This window comes from Drosophila sulfurigaster, chromosome X (genome assembly GCF_023558435.1).
Source record: "Drosophila sulfurigaster albostrigata strain 15112-1811.04 chromosome X, ASM2355843v2, whole genome shotgun sequence".
Classification (NCBI taxonomy): domain Eukaryota; kingdom Metazoa; phylum Arthropoda; class Insecta; order Diptera; family Drosophilidae; genus Drosophila; species Drosophila sulfurigaster.
The window spans coordinates 20,564,979-20,592,226 of NC_084885.1; the positions used below are offsets into that span (position 1 = coordinate 20,564,979).

The following is a 27,248-nucleotide window of genomic DNA, read 5'->3' on the forward strand; positions in this document are numbered from 1 at the left end:
GTTCATTTTTTGTTGTTCATTTTATCACTCAATTTCTTCGTTGATCCTGATATATATATGTATATATATATATATGTGTACATATATATCTTTATGCTATACGTATAGTTAATATTATATATATATATATAGTGCATAAATGTATATAAAAAAAAAAGTTATTAACTAGCGCAAAAAAAAAAGAAAAAAAAATTATATATATATATATATCTTTAGGTGTAAATATGTATAAATTCCTTTAAATTGTTGAGAGAATGCAGCGCAGGAGGGGAGGGGAGGGAGGAGGGGGAGATATGTGTGTGTGTGTGTGTGGAGTTGCAACTAACCATAGCCAACATGAGCGTGATCGTGATCTGGTTGCTGCTGCAAATGTTGTTGCTGTTGCTGCTGTTGATGTTGCTGCTGCTGTGGCAAATGTTGCTGCTGTTGATGATGATGTGGCGAATACGCTTGCTGTTGCTGTTGTTGTTGATGTTGCTGCTGCTGCTGCTGTTGCTGTTGTTGATGTTGCTGCTGCTGCGGCTGTGGCGAGCGACCGCTGCTGGCGCTGCTGCCGCCGCTGCCGCCAGAGCTGCTGCAGTACTGGAACAGCAGATTCTACACCATATTCGCATACTTATCCTGCGGCGACATGTAATCGAGACTGTTCTGGGAGAAGGCCTGCGCCGAGACGGTGCCCGTGAACGATGGCGACGGCGAGAGGCCGAAATTCGAGGCGGTATAACCCGAATGTCCCATGTTGTAGTTGACCTGATTCTGATTGCTAAAGTACTCCATTTGCGAGTAATAGCTGGGCGCCTGGGCGTAGTTGTTGGGATACTGTTGATACTGATTGTGCCAGAAGTTGTAGGAATCGTGATTCGCTGACATGTACGCCGAGTGGGCCGAATGGTGGGCCGATGCCGATTGGGCCGATTGGGCGGCATGGGCGGCTGCTGCTGCCGATTGCGGTGACATTGGTGTGATGGGCGGAGAGGGCGTGGTAATGCTACTGCTGCTATCCATCGGCGTAATGTTGCCGCCCGGCTGCAACAGACGCGGATTGCTCGCCGCCGCCGTCCCATAGATGCTGTGATGATGATGCGCCCCAGCGCCAATATCGCCGCCGGCATCTTTCAATGTGTCGTACGGCGAACGCAATGCATCGCCGGAGACGCCACCAACACCGACCAGACCACCGACACCAACAACGCCACCGCCAACGCCAACACCTCCGACACCGTTGCCACCAACTCCCACGCCCACGCCCACGCCCACAACGCCGACGCCTCCTCCCACACCACCGTAGCCGCCGCTCAGATGCTCCTTCTTGCACACAATGCTCACCGGACTGACGGATGTCGCCGGCGTTGGCAGCAATGGCGATGAGTTCTGATGCGCCGCTGTCACATTGAGTGCTGCCGCCGCTGCAGCGGCTGAGATGTGGGCATGTGGATTGCCAGATGCACTGCCACCGCCTCCACCACCGCCACCGCCACCGCCGCCGCCGCCTCCGTGGCTGCCGCTGCTGCTGCTGGTTGTTGAGCTGCCATTGTTGTTGTTGTTGCCACCGTTGTTGTTGTTGTTGTTGGAGGCATTGAGGAAGGAACTGTGATGTGATTTAATCGATTGCGCTGCCGCAACAGCTGCTGCACTGGCAGCAACCGCCGCTGAGCTGCCACTTGAGTTGCCACTCGAGCTGCTTTGGCTTTGTTTCTGGCTTGATTTGTTGCTACTGCTGTTGTTGCTGCTGCTTGAACTGTTGTTGTTGTTGCTGTTGCTGGCACTGTTGTTGTTGCTGTTGTTGTTGTTGCTGTTGTTGTTGCGGCCACCGTTGGCCGAGCTGCTGCAACTGCCGCTGCTGCCGCTGGCGTTCTTAGAGCTGCTCAAACTGTTCGATTGCTGCTGCTGCTGCAACTGCTGACGACACTTGGCCCGACGATTCTTGAACCAAACCTGCAAGCAGAAAGAGCAAGAGAATGATATTAGTGGGTGTTATTAAAAGTATTTAAATATAAAATATAATCAATCTATCTCTATCATTTGATGGTAATAATTGGAAACGTGGTGAATACAAATGAAACATAAAATATATCAAATTAATATACTGCAAAAATATACCAACTGATACTTAAGGTATATTGATATACCGTATCATACATATAGCATTTGGTATAGTATCTTGTATTTTGTGGTATATTAATTTGGTATATTTTAGAATAAATTCCGAATTGTTTTTGATTTTGCTACCTAAATAGCCTTTGGTATATTTTTAGTATTTTAGTGGTATATTAATTTGATATATTTTAGAATTAATGTCGCACTGTTTTTTGATTTTGCCTACCAAAATAGCTATTGATATATTAGTGGTATTTTTCAGTATATTAATACGGTATATTTTAGAATTAATACCGTACTGTTTTTACTTTTGCCTAAATAGGCTTTGATCTATTTTTAGTATTTTAGTGATATATTAATTTGGTATATTTTAAAATGAATACCGCACTGTTTTTAATTTAGCTTTAACTACATTCAAAATATACCACAGAGTGCAAAATATACCGGATTGTCAGCCATAGCAAAAGTATTTCTTTAATAACTTCTACAATTTTTATCTGAGTAATCATAAAGACTAAACTTTATATTGTATACAGTAAAAATCGATTAGAATTTATTATTTTTTTTAACTGCAAACGGTTTCAAATTGAAATATTTAAGCACAAGTTTGTCAAACTTTCTCATATTGAACACAAATTCGAATTCTCAATTGACTTAAATTTTAGTTCATTTAATGATTTTCAAAATGAATTTTTTGTTGTATTTTATCATCACACTTTCTTGGCTATACAAATTGTGTTTATGTTTTGAAAACTGCATTTTTATTTAACTTTTTTTATGCGAATCTTGTTTGCTAAGAGTTGTTCAGTCTTTGGTCAGGAATTAGGTGAAGAATCTTTAAGTTCGTAATTTGTATAGATGTTATATAGTAGAAGTATACATAAAGATTTACTTTTTAGTTAGCAAACAAAATGTTTAATTTAAACCATTTATAACTGTAAGACTGTAAATAAAAGTGCAGGAATCAATAGCTCAAGTGTTCGGAGAGTTCCATCAAATTGTCACGTGTATCACAAGTATTTGCTTAGTCAAGTGTGTGTGTGTTTGTGTGTCTTCTTTGCCAGCGGCTGTGAAATTTTCCCACATCAATTAGTTTTCTGGGGGCTGGCAATGAATAAATTATATGAGTTTGTTTGACAAGGGGGCGTTCACAACGTCGACACAACAAGTGCAAAAAGTCACGCGCTTCGCCGGCGGTTGAAAATAAAGTTACATCAACACAGCCGGCGGCATCAACGGCGACTCTTCAGTCCGAAAATTGACTCGATTATATGTGTCCGCCCCCTGCTTCGTATTCCCCCTTTATATTTGGTTGGTTGGTAGCAACCACATCCAACTGAAGGCTGACGCCTGAAGACAACAATAAACAGGCCATAAAGCGGCACATTCGAGCGCAAGGAATTCACTTAGCCTTGTTTGTTATGCTTAAGGGGCTGCAAACAATCCGCTAAGTGCAAGGCAAAAGTACCCAACTACAATTCCAACGACTCTTCTTCTTCTTCTTCTTTTTCTTCTCCTCGCTTCTCTCCACTTCTCCCAACGTCTCTCCCAACTCAATTCCAATTCGAATTCAACCCCGGGAGCTGGGCCACAAAAATGAAATGTTGTTTCAGTGATTTGTTATTTGGGGTTGGTGTTGCTTGCTAATGGCTTGTGCTTTGGTAAACAGCAGAATTTATTACCGTCCTCCCTCCCCTCTCCCCCCTTTCCCCTACACCTTCCTCGATGGCATATTTCCCAAAATTAACACTTGCCACGCGGCGGCTGTGGCCACTCGAGCATTTCATTGCAGTAGCAAGCTCAGCTTTCTGGGGGTGAGGGGAGGGAAGGGGAGAGTGAGGGGACTGACGCTGATTTCAATTTGTGGGGAGGTGGGCGGAAGGCGTGCCACACACACGCACTTGACGCAACAGCAACAACAACCCAAAAAAAAAAGAGCATTAAACAAGGCGTATCAAATTTCATTATTTGTCAGCACCACAAAGAATGTCCTTATTCTCGTTCTCTACCTTCCCCTTCCCCTTCCTCACTTCTCTTAGATTCTCCCCCCTTTTTGTTGGCTTGCTCTAAATTCAATTTCAATTTCCAATTGAATTTTGCATTTTGGAAAATCTGCTTTGTGATTTGACTTTGACGACTTTCACGTCGTCAACTTCGTTTTGTACTTTTGAAATCGTTTAATGAGCTGCACAAATTTTATAATATGCATATTTAGCCTGGGAAATTTTGCAAGTTTTAGCAGAAATATCGAAAAACGTGATTCAATTGCAGCTCTAATGAACTTTGCCAAACGACAAACATCAAAGCAAAGCGAAGTGAAACGATAGCCAGACAAATAATTATCATGTTAATGAAGAGCGTTTCAATAGCTCATGATTTCCATTGATGTTGATTTCCGTAAATCGAATGACAATTTGCTTAACCACAGAGATTTGCTTGAGTGAATAATTTAAGGACCACAGAGAATAGATGAAGGAAAAATTGTTCAGTGTTGAAAATTTAGTGTAAACAATAAATTGATTTTTCTATAAATTTAACAGCTGCTTTCTAAGTCAGTGAGAAGTAAGAATGTTAATTTCTGATACATGAATTTAAGACTTTAAAAAAACTATATTTTAAGATATCACTTGAGCCAAGTAAATAATAAAATTCTTTGGAGAAATGTCAATTATAATACAAAGTTTTGTTTGTTTCCTTAAACTATGCAAAACTTTTATAATGCGAATATTTTAATATCTCATCTTCTTTTCTCGAAACTATTCAAAATTTAGCTTTTCAAAATATTAAAATATGTTGTATTTTAATATGTTATATAATATGTTTCTGAAAAACTGTTTCTCTATAAAATTCAACTACTTTTTGTCCACTTTAAATTAGGATAGAAACTTTTCAAAAACTATTTAGATTATAAAACGAAAAAAAAAATGCTCTTTATCAGATCATTTATTTAGCACAATTGACACTTTGGCCTTAAAAGTTGATCTCAAGTGGAAAGGGGAGAAAAACTTGTTGTGAAAATTGCATTAAGCAATTGAAAAATTATGCGCGACTTTGCATAATAAATACTCAAAATCAATGCCTTTAGATGCAGATCTAAAAGGAGCAGAGAGGGGAGAGGGAGATAGAGAGATGGCATCAGATTGTTGTGAGAAAGAGAAGGGAAAGCGAAGCGACTGAAAGCGAATGTTAATCCGCAATGGGAAAATTAATTTTATAAAACAGCTGGGCGCACACACAAACACAAACACACTCACACACACACACACACGCACATGTATTGAAAAGTGGCAACAAACTTTTCAGTCGAATCCTGTGGCATATCCTGTATACGTGTGTGTGTATGTGTGTGTGTCCCGGTTACATTGCAGTGACAACGAGACAAATCCTTTTTACAACAACAGCTGGGGGAAGTGGAAAATGTGAAAATGTGAAAATGGGAAAACTGCCTAGCCAAAGAGTTGCAGGATCAAGCCAAAAACTGGCTGCCACTCTCCTTCTCTCTCTCTCTCTCACACACTCTTGCTATCTCTTTTCGACTAGGTGCTCGGGATAAAACTAAAATGGCTGCGCCCCCTTTTGTTACTCCGCGAAATTTCAGCGGTGAAGCAGCTTCAACCCTCCCCGACGGCAAAAGCAAAAAGAAAAAAAAAGAAACGAAACGAAACGAAATCGAACAGCTGAACGAAGGTGACAATGGTAAAAGGTAAGGCTAGGGAGGGAGACCTCAACTGGGGTGCAGCGGGGAGTAGGAAGAGGGGAGGCGAGTCAGCTCTTGTGATTTATGATTGCGATGGCAGTGCTCAGAGTTGAGTTTGTGCCCTCAGTTTGTGCCCCTTCTGCCGCAGCCGCGAATGAAAACATTAGGGCGTAAATGTTTGCTCTGTTCTGGTGCAGATAAGCTGCGTAAAATTATTACGTTATTTGTATTGGTTGCAATCAACGCCCACCCTCATGACCAACCGACAACAGCAGCAGCAACAGCAGCAGCAACAGCAACACAGTCATAAAGATGCCTATCATTCAATTAATATTTGCCAGGCCAAATGCGTCGTAGTCGTTAATTTTTGCCATTTGTGAAAAATGATTATTTATGTACGAGCCTACGATTCAGACACAGACACAGACTCGATGTTGTTGTTGTTGTGGGCGCTACTTGTGCCACACACTCGTTGGTGTGTGTGTGGTAGGTGGAGCCTTGGGGCACGACGCCAACTAGTTACACAGAATGAGAGAGAGTGAGAGACTCTTCGACTACTTCGGCTGCTAATTGAGTTGCTTGGCTTCCTCGGGCTTCCAGCAGACAGACAGTTGCATGCAACAACACTCGATTTTCATGTCGCCTTGTTGCCACGTTTTTTTTTGCTTTTTGTGTCGCTTTTGCGTTTTCTATTTGGCTTTTTGGGGGGCTTTTGCGGCACTTTTCTAGCTGCCACTGTAATTCAATATGCGACATGAGCGTGTGTGTATGTGTGTGTGTGTGTGTGTGTGTGTGTGTGTTTTTAGGTGTGTAGGTGTTTGCCTCAGTGTCGACGCTCGCGACGCACAGTGTGGCAAAGTGTATAAATTGAAACAGAAAATTAAGAAAACAAAAAATTGCAATTCAAATTGAAAGATCAAATTGAATGAAAACTTTAAGTTAATTTGAACTATACAATTGACAAAATAATGCAACTTCAATTGAAAGATAGTATGTAATAAATTGTAAATTAAATTGAATGAAAAAATTTTAATTAAATTAAAAATAATATATTCAGAAATTTGAAAGTTGAAATCAAATAAAATTGTAAGTTAAATTGGAAAATAAATCTGAAAAGAAAATTTCTTTTCGCCAAGTTAATCAGTTTAAATAGAAAAGATCAAATTTAACTGCATTCTTTTTTTTCATTTTGCACCATTTTTCTAATAAGTTTTTCAAATAATAAAAAAAACATTATCTAAAAAGTTTTCAATATTAAATTGATGTATTTAAATTGCGCATTTGACTATTCAAAATATTCATAATCTATGTTATGTTCATATTAATTAAATAAAATTTAAACTCAAAAAATTTAACATATTTCAAATCAAATTAATGCATTTAAATTGAAAATTTTTGCTGCTCAAATGTTGTTGCAAACAAGTATTTTATGTTACTATAAAATTTGCAGCATTGTGTATTAAATTTGTAAGATGAATTCTTTGCATTTAATTTGTAGTTTAAGCTGCTCAAATTTGACTCACTAAACTGAACACTTTCGAACCACTGTGCAACTAAAACTAGCTGCAACGCAGTAACAGGATGACTTATAAAAAAGAAATACGGGCGAAAAAGCAAAAGGCAAAAGAAAAACGTCGAGACATGTGGAAAATCTATACAATTGTCAATGCGCTTTGTTGGCCCCCCCCCCAACCTGTCTTCCCTCTCGCTCTCCCTCGCACTCATTAGCAGCACACACACACACACACATGCTTTGGGTGTGCATTACGACCAAATCAATTGTGTAAAAAACGTAACTGGTCAAGTTGTCTGCACAATTCCATATGATATTTCTGCATTTCGTTTTGTTGTTGTTGTTGTTGTTGTCCTTTACAGTCAGTCCTGACTATGAACGACGACACCGCGTGTGTCTCGTGTCTCGTGTCTCGTTTTTCACTCTACGCCACTGCAGGGGCTTCAGCCAACAAGACCGGAACAACAAGACAATGTCGAGGGACACATTTGTAATGTCATGTCACGTCCTTAAATTACACAACAGGCAAAGAGCAAACACACAACAAATCAATGCGAACATGCCCACAACAACAACAACAACACACACACATATAGCCAAAATTGATCGATATTGCACACTAATATCTGTGTTTGTGATCCGGCTGTGTTTACTCTAGACATTAGGTGACAATCGGTCCAAAGTGATCCTCAAGGGAATTCCTCGAAATCGAAGACTAAAAATGTTCATTCTCCTTTCTCCTTTCTTCTTTCTCGTTTTTCGCATTTGCCATTTGGCAGTTTTTTTTTTTTTTTTCGGTTGCTGCCGACGGCGCTAACAAAACTTTTTATTTGCTTAGGCAGCAATTTTTTGGCTGTCAACACAGAGAATTCTCTGACACGGCACCTAAGTAAATAATGTGGAAATTTTGCCTCAATTGAGTTGTCCTGCTGCTGTTTGCTGTTAGCCGCAGTTGTGCCCCGAAAAATTAGCGCAAATTATGCGCAGCTAATGCGTTGAGTAAACTCAAATAACAGTTAACAGTTAACCGTGTCATCCAACCCTCCTCGGCTGCAAATGCTTTCAGCAAATATATGAAAAGCAGAGAAAAAATCGAGAAGGAAACCAGCATAAAAAGTTGACACTCATCGTTCCATCCTTGCCAGCCAGCTGTATCTAATGCGTGTCTCTCTTTCTATTTGCATAGCGCAATGATTTTCCGTAAGGAAAAAGTCATGAATTCACTAAACACACACACACACGCACACATATGCCACGCACACACCAGCACTCTCCTTCTCTCTGTTGGCTGTTGTTTTTTGGGTAATTTGTTTGTTTTATGGATTTTCGCCAAGTTTGATTTGTCGAGGGCGTCGCTTGAGCTTCGAGCTCGACATATGCTTAATTAAACAATTGCCAACGAGTCTTGGCAAATGCAAATAAAGACTTAAACAGATAAACGCACACGCACGCACACACACACACACGCACGCACGCGATGAAAGCTTTTCCACACACACACACACACACACGCACACACGCATGATGCTTAATCGAAGTCAAACAGCAGCAGGTAATCATTTGAGCCGGGTCAAGTAATTGACTTCAATTTCCACTCTGCACTTAACATTTAAATCTGCTAACTGAATGCATGTGTGTGTGTGTGTGTGTGAAGAATTCCAGCAAGTGCACACAACAACAACAAAAAAAAGGTGTTGAAACTTGAAAAACTCGACTCGATTTTCAATCTATAATGCAAAATGTGCATGAAATTTTCTTGCATTCATCATGTCGACTTTATGCGATAGAGACATCATTATTATTTATTTGTTTAGCATTTAAATATGCATATTTATGCATAGAATATTGAAACGCTAACAAAAGTTGATTAATTTAAGCAAATTTCGAAATTTCGAAATTTCTATATACATTTTTGTGCTGTCAACTTTCATTATTGAAATGCAAATAAATGTATTTTAAATGTTCTTTAAGTTGGCTTCAAATGCATTTGCTCTAAGTTTTGTGCGGTCAACTTTCAACCTTAAAATCATTTGATTGTTGAAAAGCATATAAATATATTTTAAATGCCATTTAATTGGATTTGAAATAAGTATTCTTGCTGCACACTTTGAATGTTAAAATCATTTCATTTTTGATATAAATTCAATGTCATTTAAGTTGGCTTTCAACTGAGTTTTTTTGGAGTTCAATAATGCAAATAAATGTGAATTTTAACTAAGTTTTATGCTGCTCACTTTCAACGTTCAAATCATACTATTTTTTAAATGCAAATAAATATATTTGAAATGTAATTTAATTGCATACGAAATAAGTTTTGTGCTATCATTAAAGTTGGTTGCAAATGCATTCTAAATAAGTTTTGTGCTGTCCATTTTTGAGTTGAAATCGTTTCATTCTTTAAAGCCAAATAAATATATTTGAAATGTCATTTAATTGCATATGAAATAAATATTTTTGTTGATCACTTTCAGCGTTAAAATCATTTCGTTTTTGAAAAGCAAACAAATACATTTTTAGTACATGAATTGAATATCATTTAAGTTGGCTTTAGTTGCATTCTAAATAAGTTTTGTGCTGTTCACTTTTTAGTTAAAGTCATTTCATTGTTGAAATGCAAATAAGTATATTTGGAATAAGTTTTGTGCTGTCAACTTTCAACGTTAAGATCATTTCATTCTTTAAAGGCAAATAAATATATTTGTGTTGCATTTGAAATAAGTTTTGTGCTGTCAACTTTCAACGCTAAGATCATTTCATTCTTTAAAGGCAAATAAACATATTTTTATGTCATTTAAGTTGTCTCACTTTCAACTCTAAATTCATTCCCATAAATGTATAATGTAATAACTAATTTCAAAGCTTTTTTTGTGTAGTGCTTACCTGTACTCTCGATTCGGGCAGATTGATCTTCAGAGCGACCTCCTCGCGCATAAAGATGTCCGGGTAACGTGTCTTGCCAAAGAGCGCTTCCAGCACATCGAGCTGAGCGCGTGTGAATGTTGTTCTTTCGCGTCGCTGTTTTCTCGTGTTGACGCCTGTCGAAGAAAAAGTTAAGCAAACAAAAAATCGCATATTTTAGTATAAAGTTCAGGCACACAATTTTTGCCTCACAAAAAAGAAAGAAAAAATAAAACGAAAACTAAAATTGTGCTGAAAGTTATTGCGCATACGCCGCGTGGGCAGCCAGCATCATAGCGTCGACTTTTCCCAGTGTTTTTTCCCATTATTTAGCAACCCCCAAAAATGAACGTGAAGAATGAAAAGCAAAAAAAAAAAAAATGCCACCCCTAAAAAGCAGGATTTTGAACCAACCCCAAACAACAAAGTTCTGTGTATATAACATACTTACACACACACGTATATATATGTGCTATATATAAGTTGCATGTGTGTGTGTGTGTGTGTGCTAAGCCGCGGCATTGTTTGTGTTTTTGGTACGATGCGGTGCGTGTCTCTGTGTCCCAAATATTCACAAGCCAACAGAGAGAGAGAGAGCGAGCACCCCTTTTTCATCCAAATTCAAACGTGCCTCCTGTCCCTGTGAATAAGTCTCCCCTCCCCTCTCCTCTCCTCCCCTTCCCTTCCCTACGTATTCCTCCCTCTATATATAATATTGCGCTATGTGCGTCTCTGTCTAGCGTACACGCATCGCTTTGGCTCTATCAAAAATTAATGAGTTAGTCATTTTGGTCATGAATTTATAAATTGAATAAAAACTTCACTTCACTTGGCTCGCACGTTGCCTTTGCTTTTGCTTTTGCCTTTGCAGCTGCCGCTTTTCGTTTCGTTTCGTTTCATTTTTTTGTCTTTGTCTCATTTTTTTTTTTTTTTTCTTGTTGTTGCTTTCAAAATGGTCGTCGTCGTCAACGTTGCTGTTGTTGTTATTGCTGCTTTAAAACAAAATTAATTGCAATTTGTAGTTTGCCTTTTTTATATAAAAAAATATTTTTAGTGCTGCCCAAAACCTTGAAGCTGTTTAATTAACTGCACCTCTATGCCAAGTTTTATTTTCATGTTTATTTTTATTTCTTTTTATAGTTGTTTTTTTATGTATATCACACACACACACACACAGACACACACAAATATTTCCTGGAAGTTCATTTGCGACGCAAAAAAACAAGGCTGCGTAGCTTTTGGCTAGAAAAACCTTTTCTAAATCGTTCAAAAATTGAATTCGTTTCGATCTAAGGTTTTGGAAAGACACTTTTTAAATGTTTCTAAAGAAAAACTTCTCCGAAATAAAGAGCCTAAGTGAAAGAGTCATCTTTAGTTCGTTGCATAATTAAATTCAATATTTAATACTGGATTTAGTATTTGAATTTAGTATTTAATACTATATTTAGTATTTAATGTAGTATTTATACTCAATTCTGTTTAAAATTTTGTAGTTCTTACTATATTTAGTATTAAATACCAGATTTAGTATTTAAACTCAGTATTTAATACCAGAATTCGTATTTAATACCACATTAAGTATTTGAATTCAGTATTTATACTCAATCTAGTATTTCAATTCAGTATTTAATACTAGAATTAGTATTTGAATGCAGTATTTATACTCAATTCAGTATTTTATACTAGATTTAGTATAAAGAAATACAAAAAAAGGTAAATTAATGTTAAAAATCTTTTTGCTGTTGAGGCTCAATTAAAAATAATTGGAAAAATCCTAATGAATGATTCTTTTTGCATCATGAATTTGTGTGTTATGTAATTCCGCGCTGGCTTCAAATTCAATAACTCAACTGCGCGTCGTCACAATTGTGCCTTACATAATGTTAATATGACAATATCATCAATCGCCAATATATTCTGCTATAACTTTGGCTTATTACAAGCCCAAAAAAAAAAAATAAAAAAGTAAATTGATTACATGCGATTGCTGCTCATATTATGTTATGTCTTGTGTCTGCTTTCTGCTTGTTTAATATATTTTTCTTCTCTTATTTTATATTTTTGTCATCGTTGCTTTTTGGTGAGCTCGCAAGTCTTTTGTTGTGTTGCTCTCAAGTTTATATATAAATATTTTTTTCTGTATTTACTTTTTCGGTTGTTTATTTTTCATTTTTTTTTTTTTTTGTTTGGGTTTTGGTTTTGGTTTTGGTTTTTGGCATTTTGTAGCATTTTTGTCAGGTTTTTGTCATTTGCAGCGTCACCGAAATGAGACAAAAAACTGGAACCCAGAAACTGAGATGAAAAATACAAAAAAAAAAAACTCGACTCATGCGAACCCAGCTTCGAGCTTTGGCTCATTATTCATTTTGACAATTTAACTGATAATGATGCAATCGCTGCGAAACGGCATTGAAAAGCATTTTGTGCGACAACTTCGAACTGCATTTTCCCTAAATTGAGTTATCAGTCACAACATGAACATGAATACATATGTATACTCGTAAATCATAAATCATTTGAGAATAACTTTCAGCACATTTTGTGGTTTCATTTCGTTTTTTTTTCCATTTTTTTTTCTTTGCTTGAAATTGCATTTCTTACGTGTTTTTGGATACCAAAATTGTTATTGCGATATTTACCCCACATACCTTGGGAGAACCCAACAGCCTCCAGTCCGTGTGGCAGGCCGAAGGGACCCAACGATGGCATCGGCATGCCCGGCGGCAGCGGACCGTGCGGCACCGAGTGATGCGGATGTGGTCCGCCATAGCTGTGCGGATGTGGGCCCAAATCGCCAGATTTGAGAAAGCCCGCCGCCATCAGAGCTTCCGTTGAGTGCAGCGCCACGTTGAAGCTGTTTATGATGTCCTCGCGTTGATCCTTCTTCTTCTCTCTTCTCTTCTCTCACTCTTCTCTCACTTTCTTACTCACTCAGTTGCTCAGTGTGCCGCTGAGGTTTCCTTTCTCTTTTGTTGTTCTTTTTTTGTTGGTGTTTCTTCTGCAATTTAGAAATGGAAATAAATGTTAATTGGGTAAAGAAATCAATATTGAATTTTCGTTAATATGAATTATAATTATATAGCTTTTTTGATTAATTTGTCATAGAACTCTTCACTTGTTTAACATTAAATTGTTATTTGACGTGCCTTTAATTGAGTCTATTTTAACAAAAACTGCTTTTTCTGCATTTAAGAAATAAAAATAGAATACTAAACATTTTCAATTCACTTTAAATGTGACTTTAGTTTAGTCCACAACTTTTTGTTTGTGTTATTTCTGCAATTTTGAAATGCAAATTGATAAGTAAATATTCTTAATACATATAAAACAGGCTAAAATGCAATGTTCATTACAATTACTTTTTGTAAGTTAACTTTTTGTGTTGTGCAGCTTTTCATTCTGTTCTATTCTCCCATATTTGGAATGCATTGAAGTTGCTTTTAATTGCATTTTCTAAATGTTAATTCTGAGTACATCATTATTTTTTAGCAATTTAGAAATGCAAATTGGTTTACGAGAATACATTTTATGCATAACTATTAACTTGATGAATATGAAAAGTTTTTAATTTGAGCTCATCTTAATTGCAAATTTGTAAATATCAATAATAACTTAGAAAGGAAAATTGATTTGTAAATATTTTTAATGTTAATACAAAAATTTTAATATGTAATTTGAGTTGATATTTTTTTATTTATAAATATTAATTAAGACTATGTATTTTTTATTTGAGTTAACTATTTTTGTTGTAGAACTTTTTGATTTGGTATTTAAGATGTCTTCAATTTCATTTCATAAATTTTTGTTATAACCATAGAATCATGTAACTAAATTTAATTATTTAAACTTTCTTGTGTTTCTTTTGCAGTTTAGAAAGACAAATTGATTTGCAAATATATTTTGATGTAAGTATTTTCGTTGAAGAACTTTTTTTTGGCATTTCTATGAATATTATTGGAATACAAAACGATATTTAAGTTTAATTTAATTGAATTTGTGTAAACTAAAAATATGATTATATATATTTTTCGGCGTTTGCAGTTTAGAAATGCAAATAAAATTGACTTTAATTGCATTTTTGTAAATGTTAATTATAACTACATTTTGTTGTTGTTGTTGTTGTTGTTGTGCCACTTTGGCCTACAATTTGATGAGCTGTAATTGAGCCGCGTTACTTTGCCACACACACACGCACACCGCACACACACACACATACACTGAGCTCTGTCAGCAGAATTTTTCGAGCCAGATGTGTTATTAATTTGCGTGTGCGCGTGAGCATGTAATTTGGGACTCCTTTTTTTGGTCGAAGGAAGCGGGAATGAGGGGAAAACGGAGAGCGGAGAGCGGAGAGCAGCGAGTGAAACACATTCGTCGAGTGGCTGGCAATGTATTTGCGGCTTTGGTTTTTGGCTTTGGCTTTGCCGGTTTCCATTTCGATCGCTGCATTTGGATGCATTGGCCCATGAAAACGACATGACAAAACAAAACAAATTTCGATGCGATGCGATGCGTGTGTGTGTGTGTGTCTGTGTGTGTGGTTGTGTATGTGACAAATAGTTGAAATGCATTTTTCAATTTTAGGCCAAAAAACAATGAGTCTCAGCTTCGAGGTGTTCGTGCTAATCCCGCAATTGCAGCGACAAATAGTTTTTGGCCCGAAAAATAGTGCTAATTTTTTTCGCACGAAAAAAAAATCAAAGAGAAGGAGACAGAGAAAGAGAAAGAGAGAGCGAGCTGAACGACAAAAGAGTTTTGGAAGCATATGAGTATTAATCCAGGCTCGAAATTCATGTTGAGGTTAAAACTGAGGCTGAGCTTGTCTCTGGCCTAATCTTAATACCCGAACCCATTGTCCCTCAATATGTGCCTTAGTCCTTAGTCCTCTGCTTGTCTGTCTGTCCGTCTGTCTGTCTGTCTGCCTGCCCGCTTCTGTCTGTGTGTTCCCTTTAGTAAGTGTCTGAGCTAATCCAGCGGCTAAGCACTGAGATCAAAGATCTTTTAGACCGCAGCGCAAAACCAAGCTCAACTCAAGGCGTTGCCTGCCTGGTTTTTGGGTAATCTTACCCAAGATGCGACCAAGTTTCTAGCTCTAGTCTACAGAATATATATCTATCTATATATGTTAGATACATAGTTAAATGCTAATGCTAATGAGAGCGCACATATTGTAACATATTTCTTTTCTTTTCTCTTCTTTTTTTTTTGCTTTTTTGCACGCAGCGAGGCTACGTGATTTTCTTGTCATTTGTTGTCGTTGTTGATTATGAAAAATCATGGCGAAAAAAAAACGAAACGAACGAACGAAAGCAAGACAGTTGGTTTGGTTTGGTTTGGTTCGTTTTTAATTTTCGGTGATTGTGCCTTGGGGGACGAAATCATTTCGGCTCGTCATATATCACGTACACGCACTTTCATTAAAGATTCATTCGGCATTCTGATTTTTTGTTTTCACTTTCAGTTTCCGGCCAATGGCGTTGCTTCGAAAAAAAACTTCTTTCTTCACTTCACTCTTCACTCTACACTCGTTTTTTTTTTTTACCTTTCGAAACTATCCTGATGATTGTTGGTTGCTTGTGATTCTTGTAATATATAGAGAGCGAGAGATATAGATATTGACAGGCCGTAATTACGGTCAAAATAATATTTTCAAACTACGCCCGATAAGTGCAACGATGAAAGTAAACAGCCTTAGGAAAATAAACATAAAATCCAAGATCGAACTGAACTACCGAACGTTCCGCACACAACTGACTGACTGACGGATTGACTGTCTGCCAGCTTGCCTGCCTGCTTGATTGACTGACTGACTGACGGACTGACGGACTGACTGACGGACTGAAGTGACCATCATCGCCCGCACTTTTTGGTAACAACTACCGAAACGGTAGCCCTAAAAGATCGTCTCTCTCTCTCTTGCTCTCTCTCTCTCCCGCTCTGCTTTTCTGACGGTACCCTGGGAAAGTGTGTAACCAAGCGAAATAAAATAAATAAATAAATATTATTATGTTATGCTATGTATGTCGATATGTTGATCTTCTCACTGTGGCTACTGTTAATTTGTGCCATGGGAATATATTTTGTTCATTGTCGATTTCTTATGTTCATTTTTAGCAAACGTGATTAATGATTTTTGTCTCTTTTTCAAATGGTTTCGATTTTACGTTTTACGTTTTTAGTTTCGTTTTGGTTTTGTTTGGAAAGCACAACATCGTTCTATTGCCATATCATAATCAGAGACATATGACAGCAAAGCTCACATTGTGCAACACACTGGGCTAAAGCCAGCGGCAAATTGCCAGAGATACTTAGACTCAACTCGAAGCGAGTGCAACCAGCTGTCAAAAGTGCTCACTTGTCATAGTTGCAGCAGTTGCAGTTGCAGTCGTAGTCGCAGTCGCAGTTGTTGCCATTAGCTAGCTGCCTTAACAAGCTCTATAACAACTTAATATGTTCGCAAGGCAACTTTTTACAGTGGGCAACAAGTGAGTTTTACCGAAGACAGCTTTCTATGTTCTATGTGTGCTGTGTTGGGCAGTGTAAAAGTGTGAATAACGCGTTATGGCAGACACGAGAAACATTTCTCAGGCTCATTTACATAGCTACTGGAATCTGCTGCTGCTGCCAACTCTTGGTTGCAACTTAATAAACGCAACAAAGAGGCAGCCAAGTTGTTGGTAGCCAGTTTCTTAGTTCGCAGTCGCAGTTTCTCAGTTGCCATTTCTACGCAAATGCATTTTGACATTTAAATTTGCAATTTTCGCATAAAATTATATTCATTTTGCATTGGTGAAAATGCAACCTTGCAACCAGTTGTCGTTGTTGTCGATGTTGTTGTTGTTGTTGCTACTGCAACTTGCGACTGTTCAACGAGGAGGAGAGTGACAGAGCCTGACGTTGACGTTTGCTGAAGTTTAATTAACAAACGTGCCAAATAATTGAAAAAGTGTGAAGATTTGACAAGTTTAAGACGCATTTAAATATGCGCTCATATATGGCCTAGAAACTGGCGACAACTTGGCTTTTTAATTAGTTTTTTTTTTTGCATCGTTTTTCGTTTTTCATTTAATTACATTGACACTTGAGCAATTGCGATATTAATAGAAATACGAGTACAGTTAGCAGAGTCCGTAATTGGCCAATGATTAATGTGGCCAAGAGTCGCCACATTTAAGATAAACTTGTCAAAAATCAAAGAGAACCCAAAAAAAAACAGCAAGGAAAAATGCAAAAATCAAGAAATGCAGCTAAGCAAGTCGCTATCAAGTCGATTCAATCTGCAGTCTGGTTTATATTAAGCTGCATCATCTGCTGCTTTTCTGCTGAACTTTAGAGTGGAGCTCTCTCTGTGTGTGTGTAATAGTTTATTTAGTTATTGAGTTTATTCAATGTAAATTATAACAATTGCAATCAGGTTTTGCACATTGGCCAATTAACAATTTGCCATGCTCAATGATTTTTCGATTTGAACCAGACGAAGTTCACTTTGTGTTTTGTTTTGTTTGTTTTGATTTCTTGTCAAGATCCGTCTAGAAGGAGGATTGTCTTCGTGACAATATATATATATAGATATATACATATAGTGTGCCATTCAATTCGACAACAAACAAACATATTGGGGAACTATTGTGAATGAATGTGTCGCCTTCGAGCTCTCTTACAAATGATTGCATCATAGTAAAAATAAATCGAAAACAAACACACACACACACTGACACAGCCCTGACAACGCCAACAGCAAGAGCAACAAAAACAACAAATAATAACAACTTATTATTTGACGCATTGTCAATGTGATCTTGATAACTTGGCCGGTTCGACTGCGGCTTCAGTCTTGGTTTTTGGGTCTTTGAGTGATTTCTATTTAAATGGCTTTGTCAACGAAATTCGAGAAGCAAAAACAACTAAAAAGCCTGGGTACAGCCGCGTAATGAGCAAAGAGTGAAGAGAGATAAAAATTAATAATACAAATAATTGAAAAAAAAACGTAGAAGAAAAAAAAAAAGAAGTCAATCGAAATGAAATGAAACCTCACTTAAGGCAAGGCGAGGCGACGTCAAGGCGTCACAAAAAGTTGACAAAGACTCTTTCGAGTCTATCTCTCTCTCCCCCTCCAATCAACCAATCTATATCCGAATCCGAATCCGAGTCGCCTCATAGATCCCCAAGACTTTGGGCGTGCGTCGATCGATGTATCTATGCTAAACAATGGTTTACTTCGTTTTTTTTTTTTTTCTTCTGGTTTTCTTGCTTTTTGGCTCTCTGAGATAAGCTATCAGAGTGTCGCGACTCGATCTTGACTTGAATTCAATTCATGAATTGAACCAAGTAACGGATGTGGCTCTTGAATCTGACTCTGACTCTGACTCCGACTCTGACTGACTTGTGGATATGAATGAATGAATGAACCTCTCGCGTAGTTGAATTCGAATTGAAATTGGCAGCTCTCATTTCATGTGGCGTGGGTGTTTTTTTGTTCCCCCTTCCTTTTTTTTCTTCAACTTTGTGCTTTGGGGCACAACAAGAAATGAACAGAAATGAAAGAAAGAATCTGAAGCTGATGCTGAAGCTGAAGCTGGTTGCCAGCCGGCCAAAACAAATTGCCTTGCATATTAATTTGAACATGAAAACATATAGAAAATAACATCCATATACATATCTATGCAAATTAATAATAATAATAATAAACCGAAAACCAAAAACCGAAAGATGAGGCACGACGGACAGAAAGATCGCTCGATGTTTTAATTTATAGCCCAGCCGCTTTGAAATTAGCTAATAAAGCGCGGCGGCTACAACAACAAGAACAATAACAAAACCAAAACCAAAACAACAACAACAACAACATCACAAAAACTTATCAAAATGTGTGAATAATGTGACCTGAACGAGTCCGTCGGGCAACGCTTCAGCTTCAGCTTCAGCTTCTTCTCATTGTGACCGAGTGAAGTCGTGGTGCACAGTAGTTTGGGTCAGGTAGCCCATACATATGATTATAGCTGGACATACAGAGATATACCTATGTATATATATATATATATATACATAGAGTTTGCTCTATAGTTAGTTAGTTCGGTCTGTTTTTTTTTTTTGCCTAATTAGCAGTCCAAAAGGGGCGGCTTTAATATGCCCATTAAAATTATGAAAATCTATTTTTGATTCGTTGCGTTTTCATCATCATTTCTCACATTTGTGCAGCCTTTTCAACTGAATTTGAATTCGATTTCGAATCGAACGAAATGTTGAAAAATAGAGCCACAACAATGTGAAGACCGTTAGTCATCTGGAATTTCCTGTGTGCATTCAAGATTCTTTATGCGGTTTACTCAACTATGCCAAAAGATGGGGGGAACTCTAAACTGCACCATCAATAAGGGAAATAAATAGTGAATTTTAACTATAGATCAGTTAAAATCTTAAGTAAGGTTTCAACTTTAGAACTAAGATCGATTTACTCTAAGTTTCCATTTGAAATACCAAAATAAGTTTCGTTGTTTAAAAAGTTGATAAAGTTCTGTTAAATTCTCCTGAAAGTTTTTTTCTTTTGAGTTAAGGTTACTTTACTGAAAGTTTCTTTTTGAAATACTAAAATGAGTTTTGTTGTTAAGAAATAAACAAAAAATTGTATATGAAATACATTAATGTTTCTTTATAGGAAATTTATCTTAAATTCTCCAAAAAGTTGTCTTACAAAGCCGACGGCAAAAAAACTGATCTTTACTAATAAAAAACAATGTTTTCTCTATATAATAGAATAGTTATTGATGTCTCCTTTTTATGTGTATACTATATAATACTGCATACAAGATTAACTATTTTCCTTTACGAAAATGTTGAGGTCAAAAGAATATGTTATTAAATGATATAGTAGTATAGTAATATGTATGTAATCCTTGCGTTGATTGCGTTGAGTGGCGTCGATTGGTTTGGTTAGTTTTCAATAGATATGATAGTAGATAGATATTCGTGTGATAATTGTTAGATAGATTATAAAGATGGTTTGTGCATAAAGATTGCAAAACACATCTGTGAACAACACTCACCGAAAAAAAAAACCAATAACGAACAACTTTCGATCGATCGATTCTCGATGCAGAGATATTCCAAACGAGAATTATATTTGTATTTGAGATATAGATCCAATTGTTAGACACTGCATCTGATATATATATGTATATATCTGATTGATTTGCGGATATATAGATTGTTGCGAGTTATTTTGATGAGTTATTCAGTTGATATTTGCCAGGTTAAGGATAATGCTAAACACTTGCGGCAAGACACAAAAAAAACAATGCACTTCTTTTCTCTCGCGCTTTCTCTTCGCTCTCTCTTGCGATCTTTCGCTCTTTTTGCATAGAGGAAACGTAGTATCTTTTAAGAACTTTGTTGTTGTTGTTGTCGATGTTGATGTTGTTGTTACACACGCACGTAAACAAATGTTTATTGTCGCTTGTTGTTGCTGTTGTTTTGAATGAGTGTGTAGTTGATATTTAGCATATAGCTTGCTTTTCGGTATTTGTTTTTATTTTTCTCTTGACGATTTCTGATATCGATGTGTGTGTGTGTTGTGTGTGTTTGTTATGAATGCAGAAAGTGTATGTGACACGGCGGTGATCAAGAAACGCGACGAAATGTAACGATGAACGGTGCACGGTGTGTATGAACGGTGAACGGTAAAACGGTTTGCTGACGCTTAACGCTTAACGATTGACGGTAAAACGATGTGAACGTTGTGGACCAACAACAAAACGAGCGAGCGGAGCGACGAACGCACAACCCGAGCGGCACGAATGTTACTTTGGAACTGATTTTCGTCGTGACACCTTCAATGCGAGCAGCAGCAGCGGCAAAACGACAGCGGCAGCGACGTAGGCAGCGGCAAAAACGAACGAACAAACGAACGAAGCGAAGCGAAGCGACGAGAGACGAACGAAACGAAGCGAAGCGACAGCAGCAGCAGAAGCAGAAGCAGCAGAAGTCGTTCGACCAGTCCCCGAATTGTTGTTGTTGTTCTTGTTGTTGTCTTCTCTCTGCCTTCGTCGTCGTCGGCAGCAGCAGCAGCCGCAACAACAAGTCAACCAACTTCCTTTTTCCACACACACTCACACACACAGGCGTACACTCGTACTCGTACTCGTGCACGCAAAAACACCCGAAGCGAGTGTGAGAGTGAGAACGCGTTTTGCTTTAGCAATGGCTGACGCTCAACGTGGCGCGCAGCAGCAATGCGACAAAGCGAGACAGCAATAGCATCTGCAGCAACTACGGCCTGGCTGGTTGATGATGCGCGTGTATTTATAAACGCTTGCACAGCGACTTTGCAGCCGTCTCGCTCACACGCACGGCCGCAATGCGAACGGTGGAAGCGAGTGCGCTGCTTTTGCCAGCTGTATTTACCTATGTGTTGTTGCTGCTTTCAGTGCTTTGCCGAACCACACCCCCAAAAAACATTGAACGTTTGCCGTTGTTGTTGCTGTTGTTATTGCTACTGCGGCTGCTTCTGTTTTTTCTTTTTTTTGTTGGTGCTGTTGCTGCCGCTACGTGTCGTCTCTTCGCACTCGGTTCAACAACCAAGCAGAGCGCCAACATTGCTATTTGTTGTTGTTGTTGTTGTTATCGTTGTTGTTGCTTTTTTTTTTTTTAGTTCTAGTTGTATTTTTTTGTGTTTTGCGCAAATTGTTTGATTCCCTCTTCGTTGCTTTTGTTGCTGTGTTTTGCGCGCGCAATGAATTTTTAAACGAAAATGACAGCAGTCCAAACAACACACGCAAAACTCAACTAAAGCAACGCAAAAATTGTTAGTTAGCCCGAATGAAAATAAATAATAAAGCAAATAACAAATAACAAAAAACAGGGCGAAACAAAAACTGAAAATGAAAAGGCAACAACTCACTGGCGAGCCAAAGGACAACACAAGTGTGTTGTCCTCGCTACCAAAAATTGTTATGCACACCCAACAACAACAAGAACAACAACAACTACTACATCGATTCATCGTAGTTGGAGCAAGACACAAAGATAGAGACTGAGACATCAGAGTGGGGGGTTGGGGGTAGGTAAAGAAGCGTCCTGCATGTCTCAAATCATTCACATTTCTATTGCAATAATTATGCTAGGTCGGGAATGAAATACAAATAAATTGACTTGCTTAAGTAACGTAACTTGAATAAGAAACACATAATTTAAACTGGTTTATTGCTTAAATATGTAATAAATTATGCAATAAATAAATAATAGTAGACACAAAGACAATTTAGCTTAATGCGGAAAAGATATAAATTTAATTGTGAAATAATCTAATCATTATTAAAATTATAGAGCTACTGCCATGAACATTTAACGAGCATATTATTTAAATGCCAGTAAATGTAAATACAGCTATTGATAAGTAAGACGATGAGATATAAATAAATTTCACATCAAATAAAAAAGTAATGAAATGTTTAAATATTTCAAAAATAAAGTGCACATAAATACCTTAATAAAAATTATTAAAATATAGAAAATAAAATAGTTGGCAAACATTTTACTTAAATGCCGATAGATGAAAAGTATTTTCAATATAAAAAGCTTGCTACTGATATTTTTGTTACAGCTCCTTTTTTATAAATATTTTTTGAAAAATCTTTGTAAAAGGCAACTTATTATAAATAAATAAATAATAATATCATTTGTAATATAATATTTAGATACTTCCATAACTTTGAATATAACTAGATTTTAGAATGCCACAAGAATTTCCATTGTGAAGAAATTGTTGTTGATTGATAAGAAAAATATAAAAACGACAAATATTTAAATTTTTTTTGGAAAAGTTGTAAAATAAATGCAAATATAAGAGCGAGATAAACTATTAATAAAATATAATGCAATTGTCAAAACTATTAAATATAAATATAACTTTCAAATATAAGCAAATGATGAAGTAGTTTTATTGTGAAGACTTTTTTGTTGATAAGCGAAAAGATTAACATATTAATTAAAATATTTGAAATAAATTTTGAAAAATAATAGTAGAATGCAATTAGTAAAAAATAAAAATACTAAAACTGTATAATATTGATATATTATTTAATATTTCAATCATGATAATTTTTGATTGAAATTTAAAATACACACATTAGCTTGTTGCTCCTTAAAACATTGTTGCGACTGCAGGGTGAATGATAATGATAGTTAGCTCGCCCACCGCATTAACAACAGCAACATCAAGAGCAGCGATGGCAACAACAAAATGGTTGACATCGTCCCTTCGTCGACTTGACTTTTTTTGCCTTCTTTCATTTAGTTATTTACATTTATTTTTCTTTTTTTGATGCCTCCCTATGTATTTTTTTTTTTGCTTCATTTTCTGTGATTTTACTGTTGTTGTTGTAGCTGACGTTGTGGAAAAAAGCGAGTAAAGAAAAACCTTATCAAATTTTTATGACAATTTCAAATAGCTGACGAGAGTTTTCCTTTTTTTTTGCGCATATATTTTTTCACACATTTGACAAATGAATGAAACAGACGCAAATGAAAGTTGCACAAACATTTATATACCGCCGTTTTTTTTTGGTTTTTTCGCTTTATGGATTTTTCTTGTAAATTTTCTCTCATTTGACTGGGGCTGGAAATTAAATTGTTGCGGCTAATTGATGTGTACTTCGAAGTTTGCCCCGTAATCGGCCTTCGCAATCGGAGAATGCGGAGAAATACAGACACAATTACCATTACGACAGCTTAGCATACAATTTGGGGCGTTCAAAAAAACACACAACACACAAAAAAAAAATTGAAGAAAAATAGAAAAAATGATGAGAGGAAAACTGTTCGAGTTTCGCATTAATTGTATTTGCAACTGGCACTTTAAAATGAAACTTTGTTGTCGTTGTTGTTGATTTTATTTATCGCTAACGAAAAGAGGAAACTTTTTTTTTTAGTTACGCAACGAAGAAGAAGAAGAACACACAGCACACTGGGTTAAATGTAAGTTGAGCTGAGTTTTATTTTTGTTTGGCAATTTATGCACACACATCCAAAGCACTGACACTCAATAAACTTTAAATCCCATGCTTAGCTAATAGCCCTCAGACAGGGTCATTAACTATGCATTTGCATAACTGGAATACTTGATTCGCTGGCGATTAAAAAAAAAACATACACATGATAACTGACTCGGTAAATGTCCTGTAAAATCGGTATGTGTTTAAAGAAAATAAAGTCAATTTTTAAAAGAAAAAAAGCTACATACACAATATGTAATGTATATTTATATAAAATTCTATTTTATTTAGTATATATTTATGTATAAACAAAAATCAATCAAAATAAATAACAAATGCTATAATAATTGTTATAGAGAACATATATTTTTATACAATTATATAAAATCCAAGAAAGTTTAAAGAAAGTTAAAGAAAATTAATCAATATTTAGAATTGCGTATACAAAAACATATTTTTATTTTGAGTTAGGGTGAATCTTGTATCTCTTGATAAGCATTTTAATTAAAGCCAAGAATGATTTTGAAATTATTTTTCTGTCTTAAGATAATTGCAAAAATTAACGAATTCAAATAATGAACAAATTTGTATATAATATTTTATTGTAAAACAGAAAACTTTACGAAAATGCATCTAGAGAGCATTTAGAGGTAATCTAAATATAATGCTAATCCAGAGATATAAAAATCTTAAAATAGAAAGACAATTCCAAAATCATTCTTAGCTCTACCGAAAGTGCTAATAAAGAGCTTTAAGATTCAATTTTACTCAAAATAAAAATACATTTCGGTATATGATTTTTTTTTTACTTTAATAATAACTATAATTTTAGTAATTCCTGAACTTTTGGTCGATCGGATAAAAATAGAAGAAGTTATATAAGAAATACTTTTGTAGAGGAAAAAAACGCTTTATATGTTTCTTAGTTTCTTTGGCTACCAATCTGGTATATTTTGCACTCTATGGTATACTTTGAATGTAGTACAACATTGATATACCAAATATAGACTTTAGTATAATTTTAGTATTTTTGCGGTATGTATTTTGAATATTGTGTAATAGATATATAACAAATATGGCATTTGGTATAATTTAGTATATTAATTAGGTATATTTTAAAATTAATACCGCACAGTTCTGCTTTCATTAAAAAATGGATATATTTAAAAATACATGTATTTATATATTTTACATAGTTGATTCAACAAATGTTCTGTAAATGAAAATCAATGCTGAACAGAAAGAAATGCTGTAATAATTGTTATGCAGAATTGCAAATTTATGGAAGTAGTATCGATTTTAGAGTATATTTATTATTGAGCAGCTAATACCCCATTTCTGTCGGCTTAGGCGAGAAGGGTATGAAGTTTAAAGAGTGTAAAATAAATGCAACAAATTTATTGACAGCTCGCTCGAGTAAACAGAAACACAGCTAGAGGGAGAAAGAGAGTGTGTGTGAGAGAGAGAGAGAGAGGGAGTGGGTGAGAGAGGGAAGGAAAATATATGCACATTCAAATACTATTTTCGTAGCTATATTTTTATTGTGAGCGCTGCTTTAACTACACTTTGGTAAAAATGGCAATTTTTGCTGTTGTTGTCGTTGGGCATAAAAAATGCAAACATTGAGAACTAAACTGAACTGAAGCGACATGTGTGGGTGTTAAGTGTGTGTGTGTGTGTGTGTGTTGTTGTTGCTGCATATGTTTGCAAGGTTCGACGCCATTGCCCTGCACATTTTTCATAGGCGACAGTTTTGATTGCAGGCACGAAAGGAGCTAAGAATGGAGAATATGGGCAAGGTGGAGATTTACTCAAACTGTATGTGTGTGTGTGTGTGTATGTGTGTGTGTGTGTGTGGGTGTTTAGCTACTGCACTCAACAACAACAACAAGAGTTCACAACTTTTACTTCGACTGCGACTTCAACTTGGGACTTGGGACTTTAACTTCGTCATTCGCCTGAGCGCTGATTAACGACAATTCGTTTGCCTGATTTTTTATTGCCACCAGACGTTGCCACAACTGCCACTGCCACTGCAACTGTTGCACATTCATTAGGCGCTGTCGTAGGCGCGTGTCCACAGGCAACTCAAGCCAGTAAATTTCATTAGCGCCTGAGCCGTTGTCTTTTATTGTCTGCCTCGCGAGTCTTGGGGGCGTGGCATACATATCATGATTAAGTTGCATGCAACAGCAGCAACAACAGCAACAACAGCAACAGCGGCAACAGAAAGTGTGAAATGTGTGACAGCTGCAAATGTCACACTAAAATCCACAAAATATAAAAAAAAAACAAATCCAACTCAATTGAAATGTGGACGTGGCGTATGAGTAATATTTGATGTCTATTGACATCGCTGTGCAAATAAACGATTGCATTAAAAATAACCAACGTTTGATTGAAATGAAAGTCCGCTTGACAGTTATTTGATGTTCTTTTTCACGATCCTTAGCGAAGATTAAAGTGATTAAAAAAGACAGAATAAATCGCAAAAGGGGAAAGTATGGAATTTGCTTAATTAGCTTTTATTTAGTATTTGTCATTTGAATATTTTCATTACGATTATCAAAAATTTAAGTCAATTTATAGGTCGCAATAAACATTACTAAAAATGCCGCATTATGTAGTTAACTTTGGTTTAATTTGAAATTAACAAAAATATGAATTACTTAATAGACAACTATAAACTATAATATTTCTTAATCATTTATAAATATTAATGACAACTCATTCAGAACACAAATAAAAGACTTAATTTAATCAGGGATTCAATTTAATTAAACTTAAATTTGAGGTGAACTTAAATATAAATTTCTTAAGAGACATTTGTGAAAAACTAAAATAATACGGTTTCTAAATTATTAATAATTATTTTTGGCAATATTCAATTGAAGTCAGCAGTGCCTTAATCATTATTAAGTACTTTTAATATTATTCAGCAAATAAAAAAGAAAAGATTTGAACAATAATATAACAAGAATAGAACCAGAATGAATTACGGAACAAACAAAATAGAGTTATAAAGAATTTTATCAAATTATTCACGTATATTTAT

General features: G+C 36.2%; 1 protein-coding gene across 2 annotated transcripts; it reads right to left on the bottom strand.

Annotated features, from left to right (window-relative positions):
* Positions 1-455: 455 nt before the first annotated feature.
* LOC133848114 (homeotic protein ocelliless) lies at positions 456-21,018 on the bottom strand. Of its 2 annotated transcripts, none has more exons than XM_062283510.1 (4): positions 20,249-21,018; positions 12,854-13,203; positions 10,188-10,342; positions 456-1,935 (listed from the first exon to the last, which is right to left on the bottom strand). In XM_062283510.1, exons 2-4 carry the CDS (start codon positions 13,023-13,025, stop codon positions 598-600), a joined length of 1,665 nt encoding a protein of 554 aa, XP_062139494.1. In that variant the 5' UTR covers positions 13,026-13,203; positions 20,249-21,018; the 3' UTR covers positions 456-597. The 2 variants fall into 2 exon arrangements, with proteins under 2 accessions (XP_062139494.1, XP_062139493.1); XM_062283509.1 differs by having other exon boundaries at positions 12,845-13,203; positions 20,249-21,017.
* Between the last annotated feature and the right edge of the window lie 6,230 nt (positions 21,019-27,248).

What these genes read in the sequence shown, in the direction of transcription:
- LOC133848114 (XM_062283509.1), bottom strand. Translation starts at nt 13,025, where the DNA reads ATGGCGGCGGGCTTTCTCAAATCTGGCGATTTGGGCCCACATCCGCAC. An exon ending in GTTCTCCCAAGGTATGTGGG is followed by an intron (nt 10,343 to 12,844) that starts GTAAATATCGCA and finishes TTTCTTCGACAG; the next exon opens with GCGTCAACACGAGAAAACAG. An exon ending in TGCCCGAATCGAGAGTACAG is followed by an intron (nt 1,936 to 10,187) that starts GTAAGCACTACA and finishes TTCTGCTTGCAG; the next exon opens with GTTTGGTTCAAGAATCGTCG.